The following is a 14,498-nucleotide window of genomic DNA, read 5'->3' as shown; positions in this document are numbered from 1 at the left end:
GCAACCACAGTCGTTATAACTGTTTCTGCTTATACGTCTTGTGCACACTTACGAGTTACCATGTATGTAAATTTGTCGGTGAATATTTTTTAATTTTATTTAATATGCGGCTGACAATTTAGACAAACCGTAAGAAACCACTGGGTTGTATGTTGCATAGCACCAGCAACTCAACTACTATAACTTGAGCCCAAATTACTATTGCGTAGGATGTCAATTAATTAAACCACGCAACTTCCAAATTCGAAAGCGTCCCAATTTATCGATTTTGGATTGGCTGCTGGTCATAAGTTAACCTATTCTTTATGGGTGAGGCCTTACAGCAAGGCATATACATGTCATGCAATTGAACCTAAAACCAGAGATCATTACCCCATACAAGTTAGCTACCAATATAAGCTATTTAAAAAACAACCTGTTTCATTAGTTATGAAACATTTTAAACCAAATTGCAAAAAATATATGTTGGTATCCTTATCAACTTATAGTTCTTAAGGCTCTATAATTATTTTAACTTGACTGAAACGGCGTTTTGGTAGTCTAAAATAATTTAAACCAGATTGCAACAAATTGACTTGCTTTGTTATCAGAATTAACTGATCATTCTTCTTCCTGTTCCAGGTAGCAACTTGTTTATCACTGTGAACCTCACTGTTCATGCTTTTATGTATTCCTACTACACCATCAAAGCTGCAGGATACCGGTTGCCACGCTTTGTTAATATTTTCATTACCACATTACAGGTATGTTTTGTGCACTATATATATTTGCTGTTTCAGGTAGCTGGATTTTTACTATTGTGTTTTTAAGAAATAAAACAAAGGTTTATATTTTGTACGTTATGTTTATTACACAACGGTAATATGTCCATTCATATTCCCCGCTTTTTATTAATTAATTTAATCTTCACTTTCATAAGTTTTATGCTATGTTTTGTGTGTCATTATGCAAAAAATCCAAGATTTGTGACGTCTTTATCCCAACACAGTAAATGTGTTTCCGAAAACCGATAAAACAGAAAAATTTGGATGTCATTATTTAGGGGATTTCGAAACTTAGATAATTCATCATATTGCATGTGATCAAAACCACCTTTGCAGCGACGCTCAAATATATAACTTGCTAATATTTACAGATCACACAAATGGTGATTGGCTGTTCAACCATCGGATACCTCATGTACTCTGGACCGAAGGAGGACTGCAAAACATCAATCGCCCACGTTGCAAGCGGTGGCCTCATGTACGCCACCTATCTCTACTTATTTGCACAATTCTTCTACAAAACTTACTTTGCAAAACGACCACAGGTAATTTGAACTTTTAGATAACCTATTTATCTCAGCATAGCACAACAGTCATTATAAGGCAGGTGTGTTCTGTTTCATAGACCTCTTTCCTGCTTACGAGTTACCATGTATTTTTGTAGGTGATTTATTTAATTCTCAATCATAAGTAATACTACCATTTTTAAGCCAGAACCCCCTTAGCCACATCCTATCTTGCTATATAAGCAAACTTTTATAAACTGAAACATATTGGCAAACAGTGACTTAGGTGAAATATTCCAAACCTATTACTTACTATCCCACCTGCACAAATGGAGTCTCCCAGTTTAACAAGTACGGCACAGTTTCTTTTTCTTAGTTTAAGGATTTTAGATTTTCAAACAAACAATGTTTAATCACTCTCATTGTAACCAAATATATCAGGCTTGATGTGCAACACTACCATTGTGGTGGCATTGTTATAAAGTTTTCCAGGGAGGTTATAGCTTGATGCTGTTACCTACTAATAGTGTGGTTGTGTCATTTTTGCCCAAGGACACTTAACCTCATTGCCTCAACCCAGTGGTCACTAATGGGTTGCCCAAACTGTCAACCATATATCAAAAAGCACATGTCTCTTATACTGAATAACTCTTCCATGCCTCTTGCATTGACCCTGATAATACAACCTATGATGTAACAATAAACTTTGTACTCCAGAAGCTGACATCACAGAATGGCACCTCTATGACATCACAAACCACCAAAAAGCTCAATTAGAAGAATTAATTTTTTATAATTCTTGATATTTCGATTTTATAAATAGGCGAATGAAATTTAAATGATGCCTTATTAATGGAAAAGGGTATATTAATAAATTATAAGTTTAATGCTTAGTGTTGTTCATGCACCTTATGCTCAGTCGAGTTATAACATGGACATCTTCTATACACCAGAATTCTTTATTTTTTCATTAAATTTTTGAGATTTAAAAAATTTTAAATCGGGGTCGGGACAATACACCACGTGGCCCCCAATTTGGGGGGAATCCCGGTTACCCCAACAATTGTGAGAACAAGTGTAAACGAGGATGGTACCGAACTCTACGGGATCTGAAAGAAATTTAAGTTTGTTTATATTAAATGAATGTATGACAGTCATTGAAACACATATAGTTAAATAAAATGGGAAGAAGTGGCTTGTTACCCCTAACATAACATTTCAAATAATTGAATGAATCAATGGAATTTATTCATCCTTGCATAGCTGGGCAACAACAGTCGATGTTCTGTTACACCTCGTGCCTGGTTACAAGGTATAGCTTATGTAACTTGTGGTTTAAGTAACTAAATAACTGAATTATTATAAGAAGTGAGGAGGATTTAAGATAATCTTTAACTTGATGCGTTTCAGCACAAAGTTAATGTTTGATGGAAACTTAAACCCCAAACATGTCTAGACTTCAACTACATGACAATTTAAGTTGAAACATTTGTTCAAGATTGTGGACATAAGTGAGCCAGGGGTTGATTAAATGGTCATGTCATATTTGATTAAATTATCTTTATGAATTATGAAAAATTTATTTTATGAAAATAAATGAAAAATTTGATTTATGAAAAATTTATGAATTAAATTAGTTTTATTTGAATAACATTTTGTTGATGTTGCAAAATAAAAGACAGACACAATCCAAAAAATTCTTAATATATAAATTTCAAATTGCAAAATTAATAAAAATCAAAAGTTAAATATTAAATTGCTTTTGTCTCCAATAGACGAAATATTATTTTAATAAAATCTACGTTAATTTTAATGCCGTAGAATCAGTTCTTGAAAACTATCTGTGTCATGTTTGCCCAGCTGGTTGCCATTGGTCATATGCTGTTTAATAAGCATAATAAACATAGGCTCCAAATTTCTAAAACATAGTAGAGGCATTGAGGCAACGATGGTTAAATACACAGATCTGTGAAACAAATCTAAATTACTGGTTGTAATGTTTACTGAATAATATAGAGCAGAAAATTATGGGGTAAGCCTGTCCACCCTGCCACCCCAGGTTTGGCGCCTACAATGATAACCATCACATTCAACACAACAACAAGAGCTTTACCTTCTCCATCTATATGCACGGTAGGCAACAACCCAGGTAGCAGCTGGAACTCAAAAGTGAGACTTTTCCCACAAGAGGAGCAAGGAGGAATGCTCATTGTTACATCACAATCACTCAGGAGCAATGGAGAACCTCCATAGTTGTAACTGCGAATTATTATGTCGATTATTACATCACTGACATGGATTGTTAGCACAGAAATTATGAGACTGGTTAAGAAAGGCTGTGGGCATCATAGATATATAAACATGTTTAGATATCTATGGTGGGCATGGGAGTGGCAACCATGGATAAGTCACTCAAGTTCAGATCCTTGAGGATATAAATGACCAAACCAACCAAAAGTCATGCCTGCTTACCCAGACACTGTAATAGCTTCAGCAACTTGACAGTTGACTGTGGGCATGGGAGTGGCAACCATGGATAAGTCACTCAAGTTCCCACCCACAAGGTTATAAATGACCAAACCAACCAAAAGTCATGTCTGCTTATCCACACACTGCAATAGCTTCAGCAACTGGACTGTGGACATGGGAGTGGCAACCTTGGATAAGTCACTCAAGTTCCCACCCACAAGGATATAAATGACCAACACCAAACCAACCAAAAGTCATGTCTGCTTATCCACACACTGCAATAGCTTCAGCAACTTGACAGTTGACAGTGGGCATGGGAGTGGCAAACCATATACACTGCAGAAACATTCAAAAACATACATACCGTATACACTGGTGAGGCAACAATGAAATTTTTTTATGAAATTTATGAAAAGCTCGATTTTTCACTTTCTGTTCATTTTTTTCATAAGTTTCCGTGGCAGCCGAACAACCAGCGAATAAATCTTCATCCTGGGGGAAATAAATAACAATGTAAGAATTCATGATGGATTTCAGATCTAGTGCTCATCAAGTTGGACGATTCGCGTAACGAAATTACAGTCAGGATCAAGCGCTAGGAAATATGTAATAAACAAAAATAATGAATCGTGTTTTATTGGACATTTTTCCAAATCTATGGAGAAAATTATTGAACACATCAGCAAACCATAAACATATGTTACACGCAAACCTCATGTACCTGCATTCAGGGGAAACTTAATTTGTGCTGATGTTTGAATGAGGTTTTCGTACATTTTCAAATGACTATGTATTAGACACATAAGTTTTAATAAATTGCTTTTGCAAATTGATAGTGTTTGGAAAACTGTTTCTACTGATGTCCTAGCTAACCCTGAAATTGAGGCCTTGATATTTGCCACTCGTTTAAAACAAAAAAGTTTAAAATATTTCACCTTACTTTGGCTCGCGGATGTTTCATATTTCGAGATCAAATCCGCGATGTGTTTGTCGCCCTCTAGAGGAGAGATGAGGTCAGACTCGTTGAAAACGTCGATGTAGCGAGGATTGTATGTTTGTTGTGTTGATAGTGATGTAACAATGGATTCAAGTGGCTTCTGTGATGTCATAGGGGTAACATTGAGGAAGTTTAGAAACACAAGAGGTGTTTTATATTTTAGCCACCAGTTTTAAGCGTAAAAGAGTTTTTACCAAACTTTAAAAAGCCCAACCATTGACTACATACCATGAGCCATGAGGGCTGAATTGAATGAATGAATGAATGTAACTTACTTTACCCTTGTGTGGCCGGGAATGACAGTCGTTATAACATGGGTGTTGATACACCTCGTGACAGCTTACGAGATACCATGTATGTTACTTTGTCGGTGATTCTAGGCAATGACACCTAACCATGGTTGGTCACTATCTTTATAACTGCTAGGTCACTTCAACAACTTACAATTTATAAAGCATTTCATACAACATTAATATTTATGCAACTTTATTCCGAATGAATAAAGAATCATCGCAGAATGGCCATATTACCAGTCTACATTGCTTTATAATTCAAAATTTAATCAAAATTCAAATTAACAGGAACGCATCAGATAACACTTGATCTAAAAGTCACAAAGATTGTACCTCATCTTTCATTTGTTGTTCAGGTTCACATGTTTGTTCCGCAACAGGGAAATCCCCATTAGTGGGTGAGGGGAAACCCTCATCACCCCAGTCATCATCACCCAATCCCCAACTTTCACCCTCAGTTGACCCCTACAATGTAATATAATGTTAATGACTTTCAATCTGTTTATTCTTCGATTACAGTGATGAAGATTAGGAAATAAGATTGTAAAAAAATAGCAAAATGTGGCACAGTAAACCGCTGTATGCGTTTGTAGTGGCACAACGTGCACTTTGTAACTTAGTTTATTAGAATGTCTGCCGAGACAACAACGAGGAAAGAATCCTGGATTACTGGGAAACCCCAGCTCTATACCTCCAGCCATTCTTGGAGTCACCACAATGACTACATGTTCTTGGGTAAAAGACACCTAATGACAATTTCTTCAACCTAATGGTCACTGATGTCAAAAATAAAAAAAGCCTAGCCAAAAATCATGAACGTTATAATAGTTTAATCACAATATTCCACTATGATATCACACACCTTAACAATAGGTGGACCAGCTTCAACTTTTTCCATCATTTGATCTCGATAAACTTTCCAACTGTAAGGCAAAAAGTTAATTGAATGTAACTTATTTATCCTCGGATGGCGGGGCAACGACCGTCATTTTAACATGGACACGTGTGTTCTGTTTCATACACCTTGTGTCCGTTTACGTTTACGAGTTACCAAGTATGTAACTTATTTATCCTGGCATGGCGGGGCAATGACAGTCAATATAACACAGGTGTTTTGTTTTATACATCTCGTGCCTGCTTACGAGTTACCATGTATGTAACTTTGCGGGTAATTGTTTTTATGTGTGGCTGGCACTTTAACAACCTACTAGTGACCACTAAGTTTCTAATATGGTTGTACTAACTACCAAGTAAAGAGAATTTTTAGAATAATAGAAAAAAGGAAAATAAACTTAGATTTTATTAAAAGCTAATATTCATATGATATTCTTTTATTTAAAAATAATATTTAGTATGATACTTATATTTAAAGCACAATTTCTTGATATTAATTATTAAAATAATTGGACAAGGCAAAACATCTGTTTTTATTCTACTTGGGTAAAGTCCAATTGGTGGCACGGGTATGATGAATATGAACCAGGTTTGGCCAATTACTTGTGAATAGTTGGTTTACTTTAAACCTATAGTTAGTCCATTAGTTAATCCGATGGTGCCCAAATAGTGAGTGACATTACTGCATAGTAAGGAATATAGTTATAATTCATATACAGGTGGCACTTTACAATTAAAACAATTTTTTCTTAATTTGACCCAAAGAAAAAGTTTATAGACTTTATGGAACTAATGTTTAAACTCAAAATTCTTATTTAGATTTATTGGTGTTACTTGTTTTATACTAACAGTTAAACCATAATTAATGGAGAGGGTGATTTAGTATCGTTAACTTTATACTATCAACAACGAGCTATGTCAAATTTTAAAACCACAGAGCTAAACTTATGGATTTTTTTGCGCAAATATTTTACGCAAAATTCTCTTTAGGATTTATTGCCACAGGCCACAGCATCAAGGGCTTATTGATCCGAACACATGCGGTTCCATGTGTGCTTTTCTACTCAATAATTAATGAGGACATGTGACTCCAAATCACGTGGCTTGATTATCTTACTACGCCTATCCACTTCCATATTTGGGCATGAACCAAATATTTCGGGGGAAAATCTTAATATTATTGCTTTCTGCCTACTTTAATAATATGCAGTTGATAATTCTTAAAGTAACTTTTTTATAGAAAGGCCATCTGTGCTCTTTTCCTGTGTTCAAGGGTTGGTATACGCTCCATGCCCGCTTACAAGTTATCACGTATGTAACTTATTTATCCTCACATGGCGGGGCAACAGCAGTCGCTATAACATGGCACACTGGTGTTCTGTTTCATACACTGCATGACCGCTTATAAGTTGCCACGTATGTAACTTAGTTATCCTTATGTGGCGGGGCAAGATAGTTGTTATAACAGCATCGAGCCTCGAACCCCGTACCCTCGGGGCTAAAAGCAGTCACTCCAACATTATACCCAACTTGACTGATAACATAAAACTACACAACTTACCCGCTACTATCACTCCAACACTGCTTTTGCGTGCAACAGAAAACATAAAGTGTTCGATGATATTTCGAGTTTTCCAATGGACAATAAATTTGGAGCATGAATCTTTGTGCTTTACTGCATCGTGAACAACTCGGTTGTGATGTAACAATGCTCATCCAGTCCTATGAATAAAGATTGTTACATCATACAACTTGGATATTATCATGGCATTAAATTATATTAATAGTTTTAAAAGATTAGTTTTGCAGCTTTTACCCTGAAGGGAGCAGATTTTTTCCTATTTCGTAGCAAAGGAATTCGTTATAATACAGGTGTATTTTTATAGGAACGGAGATGCTTCTGCTACATTGGTCATGAAACTCATGAAGATCTGTTTAAACTTAAATTATGCTTCGTAGCCACAGCAACACAATATACACTAAATACCTTCATATTTTCACAACTACAGAACAGCATACAAGTCTTAAACTAACCACTTAACATTAACTAACATTCACTATAGTTTAATATTTCCATCTTAATGACGAACATTAGAAATTTAATCAGGATTTAGTCCAACGTTAACTTTTCCGATTAGAATTTTTGTGTGGACAAATTAGCCTATGTTGTAAAATGGTAAACCTATTACCGGAAATCCACCAATCTTATTGGTTGACCAACTCGCATGGTTTTGTTTCATTTCAGAGTCCGGAACCCCAATTAACACAAACTCAGTCATTATTACGTAATAATGGTCTATTTTCTGCACAATGAACCATGAAATGAACACGTTTGCATTGTCTTTGTTTGGAAAAGAAATATTTGAACAAATTTAGCAAACGTCCAATTTTAACTTTCAAGATGGCACATGGGTCACAGTAAACAAAAATACAAACAGTGGGCGTGGCAATATTTGGAACAAGGGTGTGGCAGCTAACATGGCAAGGACAAAACACAACAGTAACAACTACAAGCATCATTGGCATGCTACATAAACTAACAGCTGAAATAAAACAGTGTCTTTATTCGGAACGTTGTACAGAATGAGTAAGTCTCGAATCATGATGTCCAAACTATTCACATACTCCAGTAGTTTGCCCTCCAACCACTTTCTTATGACGAACTTCTTGGGCGTGATTCTCCTTCTCTTGCTGGCGCTCGCGAACCTTTTGAAGTTGTTTTTGTCGAAGCTCTTCACTTTTGATCAACTTTTGTTGAATACCAGCTTCACGTTGAGCGCACATTTCATCCACTTCACGCTGTACCTTTTCTTTCATCTCTTCAGGCTTCATGTTCAAAGCTTTAAACTTCTTGATTTTCGCCTCCAACTGCGCAATATGGTTCTCCTGATATTGACACATTTGTTTCTTCAGATGCTGCTCTGCCCACTGACTGAATGAATCATTAACTTCGGCTTTCTTCTGCTTTGCTTTCAAGATCTTTTCTTCTTCCGCTTTTTGTTGCGTCACTTTAGCCTCTTGCACAGCTTTTCGACGCTCCTCTGCAGCTTGCAGTTTCATCTTGATCTCATCCATCGAAACTTCTTTCTTTGGCGTTAATGATTTCAACGGGCTCGCCACTCCATCCCCATTTTGCCCCGGAAGCTTGAGAATAACTTCGAAAGCCTCCCCAGAGTTTCCTTTGCAGATTTCTTTAACTTTTATGTCTTCCCTTTGCGCTGCCATGTTCGAAATTAAGAAAATAAGAATCCTAACTTTAGAAGTTTGAAAAATGCGACCTAAAGGCTGTTTAAACGTAAGATGATAAATTTATTGTACCAGTGTTCAGCTGGAAAGTTTTTTAAGCGATTTTGAATTTAATGATTAATCTTTTAAATAGCAGTATAGACTATCAACAATTTGTGTGCGGATTATTTTAGGAAGCGAGAAGACGCGTTTAAAGAGCTTTTCCAACAATATTGTGCTGATTTTTTAAAGTTCTAAGCAGCAGTATTGATTATCTGCATCAGTGTTGTTACTAATGTTGGCTTGTCTAACGTTAAATAATAAAAATGTGTTTTTATAAAGTTTAGAGTTTACAGACCAAAAGTCATTGCTTCGGCGCTTGACAAAATTGTAACACAAACAGAATGGAATAATATTTTACAACATATTCAACACGTGGCTGGACTATATTAAAATTACTATTACAGTCATCCTTTATGTTACAGCATACTAAGTTTAAACTGAAACAACTGCAAAAAAAAAATTAGAAATTAGAAAAAAAAATTTAATTTAGCGCGTAACTTTTTCTAGGTGTCATAAGAGTCAGTTTTTGCTCCCCGAATTATTGGTTTACCAAAAATCAATTTATCTTCTTCTGCAACTAAGTAATGGAGCAAAAAAACTTGTCCAAAGTTAAATGCAAGTTTGTAAACACAGGTAGCAAATTTAATTCAAACAAATGTTATGGCACTAATGTTGCACTGCACTAATATAACGCCATTAAAACCCATTAGCATTACATAAACAACAAAATGTGCATTAAGCGATTGTATAATGTACAAGCAAGTAGGTAAGATTTCATTTAGATTGTGTATGTGAACGAACAGTATCAAAATGCGAAATAAAGTTGTAACAGTTTTGAGTATTTTATGTTTTGCAGCGATATGTGGGCAAAGGGCAACAGCAACACCAGCAACAACAACTGCAACAACAACATCAACAAATCTCCCAGCAGGTTTGGCAATATTTGTTAAGTTGTTTTTCATACAGATCTTGCCTGTTTACAAAATAAAACGAATAGCCCAAATGCTACTTTGTGGGTGCTGTTTTCCCGGATGACTGACAATTTGTACAGCCCATAAGAGACTAGCAGAGGTATGTTGTCTTGCACAAGAGAACATACGCCCATATTGATGGCAGCTTTAAGGCTCGCACCTATATCCCCCCCTATAAGTTAGAGCCAGGTGCTCCAATCATGTCGTATCTTTTTAACAAAGTTTTTCCCCAGATCCATGGTGCGATACATGGTCTTGTCAGATCAAGCTTGTTGGATTAAGACGGGAATGCAAATTCTATCCTTTTCTGTGGACCATATGTAAGTTGCGTCATAATGATATTTATGCAGCAACTATTATAAACTTGTTTCACAGCTTGCAACGCCTACAAAGTTATAAAATGGGACCCAGCGACAGGAATCGGTAAGTGTTTGTTGAGACATTACGTTGACAAATTATAACAATTGGGTTTTTTTGCTTTAATATAATGGGTCAACTCGCGTCTAAATCATAAGTCCCATGGCGTTTCTCGTTGCAGGAAACACCCCTTTTGATATAATGTACATATACAATGCTGAAACGGTAGAAAAACTTTGGCATAAATGTCAGATTCCCTTGCTGGCCTCGATACATGACATCACGAAAATAAGTGTTATATAATTGTAAAATATTTAGAAAATTGCGACGGAGGTGCATGTTGTACATCTACTGACCCCATAACAGCTCCAACAAGATGCATTGTTGTGGGTAAGTGACGAAACAACTACAGTTGTGATGTAAACAGGTTGGGGTAAGATGGTCCATGTTTTCATTCTTTCTGTCGTCCCATGGCCCATGTAGTAGTAAACAAAGGGGGGGGGGGGGATTATTTATTCGTATTCTCACGTCTCTTAAAGAGCGTTGCTAATTATTTAAAAACAAGAATTTGAAATATGGAATATTATGTGCCCAAGGTATCCATCTTACCCCACATTGTAAATACAACTTATTCTTGCAGACGAAGAATGCGAGAATGTAACTTCCATAAATTCGTCTGGTTCACTTACTACTTGCTTTAACCTAGACCCATTCATCGGTAAGTCTATAATATGTGATAGATATAGTAGGGTGGGGAAAGATAGGACACCTTTTCATTTCGTTTTCTCGTCCCATTTGGTAGTACACAAAAAAACGTTCAAAGAATTAGAAAACCGTATCTTCACGACTCGCTTATAGACCGTTGTTAATCGATTATTAAAACACGATCCGAATGTTTGGATCTTATGTGCTAAAGTTGTCCCGTCTTCCCCCACTCGACTATATGTTCTTGTAAACAGAATACAACCAAAGTTATCTACGTGGTAACTCGTAAGCGGAAACGATCGCCACAATCTGTATAAAACAGAACACCCGTGTTATAACTTATAACGACTGTCGTTGCCCCTCCATAAAGGATAAATAAGTTGCATTTATTCAAATCACAGACACTCCTACAAGCACAAATCCGACAATCACTTCAGCAGGAACAATTGCAACAAGAACAAATGGAGCGACAAGAACAACCCGACAAACGACAACAAGAGGAGCTCAAACAACAAGACAAGGAACAACAGACAGAAGTACAAGAGAACGCACAGCAACGTCACGACAACAAACAACAGCAACAACAGAAACGACAACACAATTAACAACACCAATATCTTTACAAACTTCGATCCCAATTATAAAAGTTGAATTTTACACAACAATGCCGTTAGTAGAATCCTCCCAATTGCCACCTAGCATTCCACAAACTACAAGTTTAAAGGGTATTGTTGACGTCATAAATCAATTTCACGGGCCAAAAAACACGTCTCGTGATGTCATATCCGCTTTGGAAGTAATGGAGGAAAAAGTAAAGGAAAAATTGCTCAATAAGCAAAATGAGGAAACAGGTGACGTCGAACTAGCCGTCGCTAGAGGGCGGTGTGGAGAGACTCCGTGGTTAAATATGACACGATATAGAGCCGTCAGCAACTTGGATCAAAACTGTTCCGACGTCATCGTGACATCATCGCAATTTTACATAAAAGGTGACGTCATGAAAAGTTTAACCGAACACAAACCGAAGAATTCATGGAGTGGGCACCGAAGTCTGGAGATGCCTACGTCATCAATACCATATCTTAGTATCACCGCTTATGACGCAACGAACGGAACACAATTGAACACGTCAGTTACGTTCGTTGCGTCACTACCTGCATTTGATCTCCTCGAAACTGAAATCGAACAATTGATTGAAGGAAATGTCACAAAGGACACCATCTACGTCACAAATACTGAATATAAATGCAGCTTTATTGACGTCACAAAGGCTTCATTCTCTGACATTGGTTGTGTGCGAACAATGCGTAATATCTCGGGTACTGTGACGTGTTCATGCAACCATACCACGGTGTTCGCGATTCTACTGTCAGTCAAGATCATTGCTGTTCCTTATGCTGTAAAGGTGGGGGCTTATAATGGTCATAAGCGGTTACATATATGGCATTGAAAGGTTTCTCACTAAATCGTTCATAAAGTCTGTTATCTTGTTCTATATGGGTGTGATCCTGTCGACGAGCGTGTTTTAAATTACAGAGTCGCATTAACCCCCAACCAAAACATGATAGATTCTGTTTTTAAGATATATTGGCCTACAGTGACGCATGCCATGTGGTTTAGGGTAAAGTTAGCTTATTAGCTTAATTTAATATTTCATTTACATAACATGACATCATCAACTTTATTTCAGATATGCTCTTACGTCACACAATCATTCTCCGTCATAATGCTGATTGTGACGTTTATCACATTAATGTACTATAGAAATCTTATAAACAGCGATCGAACCATAGTGCAAATAAACATCTCCATTTCTCTCCTGTTATTACATGTGACGTCACTGTTGCATGACGTCATGCTACCGAACGAAGTGACGTGCGTGGTACAAGCACTTGCGACGCATTTCTTCTTGCTAACGACAGGTAAATGAATGAGGATGAATAAATGTAACTTGTTTTGTCGTAACGTGTCGGCTAGCGACAGTAGTTATATATTAGGGTGTTCTGTTTCCCTCGTGCCCGCTTACGGGTTACCACGTATGTAACTTTCTAAGTGATTTCTTTTTGTATGGCTACCATTTAGACAACTCATTAGTGACCACTGGATTGGAGCAATTATCGTTCACGCCTACGATGTTAACAGTGACGAGCTTTTTAAGCAGCTTAGCAGCCTATTAAAGTTGCAACCGCAGAGTAAAATGTCACACAACACATACATGATGGCACCGCGACATTTAGTTTCAACGGTTCCCATCTTACTTCATGTTACAAATATATCCAACCGTAGTAAATTCACATATATACGCACCTACAATCATAACCCATAACCATACCAAAATACATACACGCCAACCAAATGTGTAAGCATGTATGTATGTTCCACCTAATCCATTGCTAACCGCCTACAAGCAACAACGCTTCTATAATCTGACAAATATTTATATCCATCATGTTAAGTTATCACCGATTACCCAGTTCACACTAAGCTTACAGTTAAGCTTGGTTGGTATTATTACGACATAAACATCATTATGACGTCACAGCCTCGTGGATGATGACCGAAGGTTTGCGACTTCACACCAAAACGTCATCAAACGTCATCGCGTATGGGAATCTCGATGCCGACAATAGAAACGCTATATATTTGTTCATAGGGTGGGTAGCGCCCGCTATTATCGTTGGGACGTCGGCCGGAGTTGGCTTTTCGACAGGGGATTACATGCACCCGTGCTACCTTTATAAAGAAGCGACCAAAAATGGAACAAACACAACTGTCCGTAAATATGACATCTGTTGGTTAAACCCAACAACATCGTTGTACATTGGTACGGTTATAGGCCCTGTGGCTTTCTGCTTAGGCGTCAATGTCATAGTGGCGCTCAAAGTAATGCTAACACTCGGGAAGCTGAAAGCTCAATCGCAACAACTTCAACCACAGAAAAGTCGAGAAGCAGCTCAAACGTCAATCAAGTATATTTCTTCGGCAATAAAAGCGCTAGTGACGTTGCTTCCGGTGTTGGGAATATCATGGGTGCTGGGATTTTTCACAGGTGCAAACATTTTAACACCTTTATTGTTAATATAGTATTATGGCGTAAGATGACGCCATTAACAAACTATATCCCACATTTTCTAAGCGTGTTTCCAACAACGCTCGTTTAGAATGGTGAGGAAACGGTTATATAATACGTAAACATTCTTTGCTTACTACCAAATGAAAACATGTCCCCATTTACCCAAACTAATATATAGCGT

At 37.0% G+C, this 14,498-nt stretch overlaps 4 protein-coding genes across 5 annotated transcripts in view; 2 read left to right on the top strand and 2 right to left on the bottom strand.

Annotated features, from left to right (window-relative positions):
* Window positions 1-2,163, top strand: part of LOC100181823 (elongation of very long chain fatty acids protein 3-like) — a 6,751-nt gene extending 4,588 nt beyond the window's left edge. For both annotated transcript variants that reach the window (XM_009864025.3, XM_002119900.5), the window contains exons 6-7: window positions 1,136-1,309; window positions 1,988-2,163. In XM_009864025.3, the coding sequence (XP_009862327.1) occupies window positions 1,136-1,309; window positions 1,988-2,047 (234 nt within the window). In that variant the 3' untranslated portion in view covers window positions 2,048-2,163. The remainder of the gene's footprint in view (window positions 1-1,135; window positions 1,310-1,987) is intronic.
* LOC100186258 (programmed cell death protein 2-like) lies at window positions 2,040-8,224 on the bottom strand. The gene is made up of 8 exons (XM_002130857.4): window positions 8,113-8,224; window positions 7,485-7,645; window positions 5,892-5,952; window positions 5,363-5,494; window positions 4,675-4,836; window positions 4,104-4,231; window positions 3,384-3,529; window positions 2,040-2,379 (listed from the first exon to the last, which is right to left on the bottom strand). Exons 1-8 carry the CDS (start codon window positions 8,200-8,202, stop codon window positions 2,213-2,215), a joined length of 1,047 nt encoding a protein of 348 aa, XP_002130893.1. The 5' UTR covers window positions 8,203-8,224; the 3' UTR covers window positions 2,040-2,212.
* Window positions 8,202-9,600, bottom strand: LOC100176052 (stathmin-1-A). The gene has a single exon (XM_002130840.5). The coding sequence runs from the start codon at window positions 9,146-9,148 to the stop codon at window positions 8,537-8,539; it is 612 nt and encodes a 203-aa protein (XP_002130876.1). The 5' UTR covers window positions 9,149-9,600; the 3' UTR covers window positions 8,202-8,536.
* Window positions 9,601-9,684: 84 nt separating this feature from the next.
* On the top strand, window positions 9,685-14,293 carry LOC113475201 (the record flags this gene model as incomplete). Its single annotated transcript, XM_026839109.1, has 8 exons — window positions 9,685-10,142; window positions 10,416-10,502; window positions 10,558-10,605; window positions 10,858-10,929; window positions 11,180-11,257; window positions 11,646-12,649; window positions 12,935-13,166; window positions 13,787-14,293. Coding segments are annotated over exons 1-8 (2,149 nt in total), but the record flags the coding sequence as incomplete, so codon positions are not given.
* Window positions 14,294-14,498: the final 205 nt, after the last annotated feature.

This window comes from Ciona intestinalis, unplaced genomic scaffold (genome assembly GCF_000224145.3).
Source record: "Ciona intestinalis unplaced genomic scaffold, KH HT000153.1, whole genome shotgun sequence".
Lineage (NCBI taxonomy): Eukaryota > Metazoa > Chordata > Ascidiacea > Phlebobranchia > Cionidae > Ciona > Ciona intestinalis.
Note: the sequence above shows the minus strand (reverse complement) of the source record. Positions and strands in the feature narration are given on the sequence as shown.

Excerpts from the sequence above, each read along its gene's own strand:
- LOC100186258 (XM_002130857.4), bottom strand. The coding sequence starts at position 8,202 with ATGACTGAGTTTGTGTTAATTGGGGTTCCGGACTCTGAAATGAAACAA. Across the intron at positions 7,646-8,112 it reads ATAAGATTGGTGGATTTCCG|GACTGGATGAGCATTGTTAC; the intron begins GTAATAGGTTTA and ends CTTTATTCATAG. Across the intron at positions 2,380-3,383 it reads CGTGCATATAGATGGAGAAG|ATCCCGTAGAGTTCGGTACC; the intron begins GTAAAGCTCTTG and ends AATTTCTTTCAG.
- LOC100176052 (XM_002130840.5), bottom strand. The coding sequence starts at position 9,148 with ATGGCAGCGCAAAGGGAAGACATAAAAGTTAAAGAAATCTGCAAAGGA.